This window comes from Physeter macrocephalus, chromosome 6, assembly GCF_002837175.3.
Source record: "Physeter macrocephalus isolate SW-GA chromosome 6, ASM283717v5, whole genome shotgun sequence".
Classification (NCBI taxonomy): Eukaryota; Metazoa; Chordata; class Mammalia; order Artiodactyla; family Physeteridae; genus Physeter; species Physeter macrocephalus.
Genome location: NC_041219.1, coordinates 49,075,233 through 49,081,094, shown reverse-complemented (window position 1 = coordinate 49,081,094; position 5,862 = coordinate 49,075,233). Strand labels below are relative to the sequence as shown.

Genomic DNA, 5,862 nt, shown 5'->3' with positions numbered 1-5,862 from the left:
CACCGGGGGGCCTCGGGGGACCCGCGGCCCCCGCACAGCCCGGGCGGGTAGAGCCTGGCCGCCCCCCCCCCCCCCCCCCCGGTGACGGAGCCCCTCCCAGGACTCACCACCACTTCGGACACTTCAGGCACGATGCTCCACTGTATCCTCCAGCCCCTGGCAAACAGGAGACAGCACGCCTTTACAAGAGCGTCGTCTGCAGGCGGTGGCCGTAGAGGCGTGACGTCACGTCACCAGGCCTGTGCTCCCAACGAGGAGCCGCCCCCGGAAATTTTGGCCACTGGGACAGGAGCTTCAGAAACACCCGGCCATCTGCCGAGACCACCAGGGGCCCCTCCTAGGCTCCAGAGAGGAGATGACCCAGGTCACCCCCACGGATCCCTCCCCGGGGGCCCTCCTGGGGGTGGGCACACATCTACAGGCACCCAGAGGTGACGGGCCTCTCAAAATAAGTCAAGGAAGTGGCAACAACTTTAGTGAACCACGTCTAGTCTGGGCACGGAGAACCCTTTCATAAGCGCTTAAAAGTTTTCTACTAGAAACATTTTCGAATGAACCAACTTAGACAGCCGCAGAGAAGCACCTAGAAAAAGAGTGCGTAAAGTGAACTTTTGAACGGCTCAGTGAAAATACAGAAGGCAGGGCCTCCTCTTAGGCCCGACGTGAAGCCGGGGTTCACTCTGTGGGGCGACCTCAGGTCCACACAGACCCGGGAGGGCCCGGGGACGCGGGGTTCCCACCCCAGCGTGCTGGCTTCCGATAGCGCCGCCCGCCCCCAGCCTCGAGATGGACAGCGGGTGCTCGGAGAGGGCGCAGGGAAGACACCGCGTGGCCCTGGGCTCTGGGGATGCAGAGTCCCAGCGCCTCTCCGGCGCCTGCACCCCGACCAGTGGGGACCTCCCAGGGCACGGAGCCGCTGCAGCTCCGCCCGCGCCCCTCCGCCCACTGGGACGTCACTGCCGAGGTGTGTGTGGAGGGGGGACTTTCCTGCCCCAAAGCAGCACGACCGGAGTGGCCCCAAAGCCGGCCCCCGCTGGCAGCCTGCTGGAAAGAGCTGCTGGGGTTTGGGAATCACCCTGCCCGCTGCAGCAAACCATCCTCCTGGGGGCTCGGGGACGATCAGAGGACGACCTCCCAAAACGCCAGCACGTGACACAGAGCCGGCTCGGCACGCGCCCTGCCGTGCGTGTAACGCGGGAAGACAGCACAGCCGCACACACGCAACCAACCGGCGCACCTACCTGGCTATGAGGTAATTGAGGGATAACCTCAAAATTGCTAGAAATAAGAACATGGGGATGGCCCAGCCATGCCACACGGCGTTCATGTACACCTGCGGGTTTGGAGAGAAACAAGTCGGGAGGGAGACAGTCAGGCGACCTGCCCGCGTGGTTCAGGACACACCAGATCCCTCTCTCTCCCAGCCAGGCAGGCCGCGCTCGCAGGCAGGGAGACCAGGCCCCGGCGGCCCTCCGCAGGCCCGAGGACCAGGGCACGCAGCGTAGACAAACCCGCTCAGGGAGGAGGTGAGACAGAAACACTGCTCTGGGTGGGCGGGGAGCGGTTATGCCCCGGAAGGAGTAGCCTGGACGTGGCCCGGGATCACAGGACGAGGGCTGACCCCGCAGAGAGGTCCTGGCCCACCGCCGCTGCGGGCCCACCTGCCAGAGCCGGAGGCATCCGCGTACCCAGCACTGCTGACAGTCTTCCCCGCGCCCCAGGGCAGGCAGGGTGCTGGGCACAGCGCTGGCGCTCAGAGAGGGTAGGGGACGGATGCAGTGGGTTCAGGAGGAGGCCTGGCAGGTGGTCTGAGCGGCGGGCAGGGTTAGCTCAGCCGAAACACCCAGGCGGAACCAGGGACCTGGGACCCAAAGCAGCCGAGGCCCCATGGGGCAGAGTGCTTGTGAAGGGTGGCCGGAGGAGACCTCCAGGGTGAAGGGGGCTGGCCCCTGGCCACCACGGCCTGTCCTCTGCATGTGCACAACACCCATCTCCCCGGTGGGGGGGCCCCTGGGGCTTCAGGGCGGCCCTCAGGACCCTCTCAGGTGGAGGCCACCTATGGGGGCCTCTGCAGAGATGGGGCCTTTGGGGGCTGTGGCTCTCCGTCTCCATCCTCCTCCCACTGGACAGCAGGGTCTCCCCGGGCAGGGCTGGGAGCAGCCACCGCAGGACAATTCAGACTGCGACTGGGCCTGCCTTCCCCAAAGCACCCCGTGATGCTGGCCCAACGCCGCCTACCTCCCCTAGGCCACTGCACGCCCGCCAGGAGCCTCCCCCAGCCGCCGGTGCCTGATGGGAGGGACGGCTGGTTTCTGCACAAGCAGACACACCGCCCCACCGGCCCTTCCCCAACCCACTTGGGAATGTCGGCCATAAGCTTGGCACGAGGCCCTCTCCCGAGAACGCTGCTGGGGGAATTCTGGGCAGGCGGGGAGCCCCACTGCCGGCTCCAGGCTGCACCCCACGACACCCTTATCCAGTCCTTATAACTGCCCTGCAGCCCGCTTTACAGACGGAAACAGCGAGGCCGGAAGCTGTCCCGCACAGCAGAGATGGGCGGGTGCCTCAGGAAACCTCAGGGAGGGTGCACACCCCGCCACCCACCCGCGGGGAGCACTCACGGTGAAGGCGATGGCGGACGTGTACACGGAGTACCAGTCGGATAAGGCAGAGAGGTTCTTCACAAAGCTGGTGACAGGCCTGGCACCGCGCTCTGGGGAGAGAACGGACCACATGGTCAGGCCGGCGCTAGCCCGGCCCTCGGACACACCTGGCGGTCCGGCTGCTGCACCAGCTGGCGGTGCGGGGCGGGGGAGGGAACCAAAAGGAGCAAAGCAAACCCCAACCGTCGCAGGCTCCCGGCGCGCCTGACCCCAGGCCAGCGCTCTCGCGGGCACTCCTGGGCTGTGGCCTGTCCTCCGTCCCCGCGAGGAGACGTCTGTCTGCCTGTCTGCCCCGGCCCGTGCCCTCAGGCGGGGAACGGGGCTTTAGTTCGCACACCCCGGGCCCTGACAAGTATCTGGAGAAGCACCACGTTTTGCTGGGGCTCCCAGGCCTGGAGGGAAACTCGGCTTCTGGCCACGGGCCAGGGGCGGACAGACAGACGGGGTGGGCCTGGGACTTGCTTCCCAGCCTTAGGAAGAAGGCTGGGCTGGGAACTCCTGAAAAACGTGCTTCCGGAGCAAGTCCAGTTCAGTGCAAGACCGCAGTCACCGCCCGGGCAGCCCCAGCCCCAGCGGCTCACACGGCCACAGAGACGAGCGGGTACTTACTAAGTCCACGCCGGGTACTTACTGAGCCTCCTCATGTTCTCGGTCAACCTAAGAGGGGGGAAGAGATGAGCGCCAGCACACACTCGGCTGCAGCCGCGTCCTGACCCCGCAGCTCCCTGCGGGCCCTCGGGGAGCACGGGTGACCCACGGGGGGCGGCTTCCTCGTCTCCCACCCATGCTGCCCCCACCCGAGTCTGAGGGCCCGGCCCGGCCCGCGGGCACTCTCGGGGTCGCCACCGTCCCCGCGTGGCGTCTGTCGCAAAGCACCAGTACGACCACTGACTGGGGGGCACGGCCGGGCAGCCGCCCCCCGCGAAACCTCCCCGGCTTTGCTCGCCGGCCCCAAGGAGGCCTGTCCTGCCGGGACGCCGCAGAGCCGGGCCCAGGGAGCCCCGGGGGCCATCCCACTCCATCCCTCCACCCTGACCTCCACCAGGGCCCCACCTCCGGGCGCTGAGGGGCTCCTCCGTCTCCACCGTGCTCTCCTCGGGCTGGAACCGGAAGTCTTCCACGTACTCCCCGAATTTCTCGTAGAACCACTTCTGGACACGGGGGCACAGCCCTTGGCTCCGTCGGTCTGCAGGACGGGGCGGGGGGCCGGGTGAGGGCAGCAGGCCGAGAGGGGCCTTACAGAGCGGCAGAGGCCGGGGCACTGGCGGATGGGGCTCCCGGCCGGGCCGGCAAGGGCACGTCCGCGCCAGAACCGTGAGGGGCCGGGTGCCCTGAGAACAGAGCCCGACCCACTTCACCACGAGGTGCAAACCAAGCAATGCAGACCCCGGGGGTCCCCGTGTTCCTCACACCGACCCCCGGCTTGTTGGAGGCTGTCCCCAGCGCAGATGCCGTCCAGGCGGGCTCTCAGCCCACCGCTGGCGCTGTGTGGACCACCCCCCGCCGCCGGGCACACTGGCTGGTCTGGGAAGTGGCCAGGTGGGCTCACTCCCAGGGACACCCGGACCCTGGGGAACAGCCAGTGGGCGTGCGTCAGGGGCTGTGGTCCGCTGGGGCCCCAGCGAGTGAAGTCCCCCACATCGGACTCGAGAAAACCAGCCCAAATCCCGCGGAACAAGTCTGTCCCTTCGGAGAGCAGGTCGTGGAGTCACCTGCAGGGGGCGCCGTCCCACCACAGTTAGTGGGGGATGGAGCGCACGCGGGTGGTCGTGTGCTGCCAGCTCGAAGGGACGGAGGCCAGGGGATGGAGGGTGGTGCACGCAGAGGCCGCGAGGCTCAGAGATGCCCAGAGGAGGGGCGGCAAGGGCCCGGGGTTCTCGCAGCCCACCTGGAGCACGACAGGGTCTCTAGGGCGAGCGTCTAGGCAGGCTCGGCCCTATAACCGCTTGGACAGCAGCCGTGGACAGTGAGTGATGGGACGGGCGTGGCCGCGTCCCCAGGAAACCACACTGACGGCGCTGAAATTGGAAATTTATGTAACATTCACGTGTCAAATCCTTTTGATTTTTTTTTCAACCATTTAAAAGCGTAAAAAGAGTTTTTTCAACGTAAAGGCAGATGGGGAGCTGTAGTTTGCCGACCCCGGGTCTAGGTCAGGCGGGCTGCCCGAGCGGACAGGCCTCACGGCACTCCCGAGCCCCTCGGCCCCAGCACCGCGCAGGGCAGCCGTCCCCGCCACCTACGTCCCCGGGGCTGCACTTGGTGGGGTCCTTCCCTCCCTACCCACACGCCCCACCTCCCACACAGAGCACGACACGGTGACCCTCAGTGTGGGTACGGGGTGGAAGGGCTCTCCTCTGACACCTCCCATGAGTGCAGGAGGCTCATCAATTGCCACACACAGCAGGGGCCTTGGCCGGGCTGGGGGGGGTCTCGAGTGCTGCTCCTGGCTCGGGACCCCGGCCACTGGCCACGAACCCCGAGAACCCAAGGGGACTATGACCCAGCGGACACAGCAGCCAATGCCGCACCCGGCTGGCCTGTCTGCGGCCCCAGCACCGGGGCCCTGGGAAAGAGGCGCCTCCCTCTCTGGACAGCAGATGGGGGTTCACGGCCCGGCTCTGGTCTGAGCTCAGCCTCCACCTGGAGCGTAAGCCTGAGAGGCCTTCCCTTCCGGGCCCTGGTCTCCTCACCTTGAAACTGGGCCGGGCTTAACCGAAGGTCCTCCTGGTGTGGCCCTCTGAGCCCCCAGCACAGGCAGGGGCTTACCGTCAACCCTAACGCTACCCCCTCTCCCACCTCCTCAGCCTGCGAGGGGCCCGGGTCCACCACGAGTCCGGCCCCTCGAGAAGCCCAGTTTCCTCCCATGCCGTCCTCTGAAGGAGAGTTTCAGAAAGTGCCAAGTGTGGAGGGAGATAAGGAACTCGAGCCCGGGGTGGAGAGAAAAGGCACTGAAAGGAGCTCTGCGTCCTGACCTGGGGGTGCTGGGGCACAATGCCCGCAGCTGACCCCACCTCCCCACTCACCCCCCTGCCGGGACAGCCGGCCTCTGGAAGCAGGTCGCCAGGCCAGGGGCCAAGCAGCCGGTGCGACCACGACGTGATTCCTCTTTGGGGAAGGGCCGGGAGAGATGTCGCGTTGTATTTTTAGGAGAAAATAAAGTCACGTTTTGATCGAATGCCTTGCATCTGCTACGGAG

General features: G+C 66.6%; 1 protein-coding gene across 1 annotated transcript in view; it reads right to left on the bottom strand.

Annotated features, from left to right (window-relative positions):
* LOC102984863 (GRAM domain-containing protein 4) overlaps window positions 1-5,531 on the bottom strand; it is a 15,398-nt gene extending 9,867 nt beyond the window's left edge. The window contains exons 1-6 of the mRNA XM_055085708.1: window positions 5,433-5,531; window positions 3,717-3,994; window positions 3,295-3,320; window positions 2,622-2,713; window positions 1,242-1,333; window positions 108-156 (exon numbers count right to left, since the gene is read on the bottom strand). Of these exons, the coding sequence (XP_054941683.1) occupies window positions 108-156; window positions 1,242-1,333; window positions 2,622-2,713; window positions 3,295-3,320; window positions 3,717-3,994; window positions 5,433-5,531 (636 nt within the window). The remainder of the gene's footprint in view (window positions 1-107; window positions 157-1,241; window positions 1,334-2,621; window positions 2,714-3,294; window positions 3,321-3,716; window positions 3,995-5,432) is intronic.
* Between the last annotated feature and the right edge of the window lie 331 nt (window positions 5,532-5,862).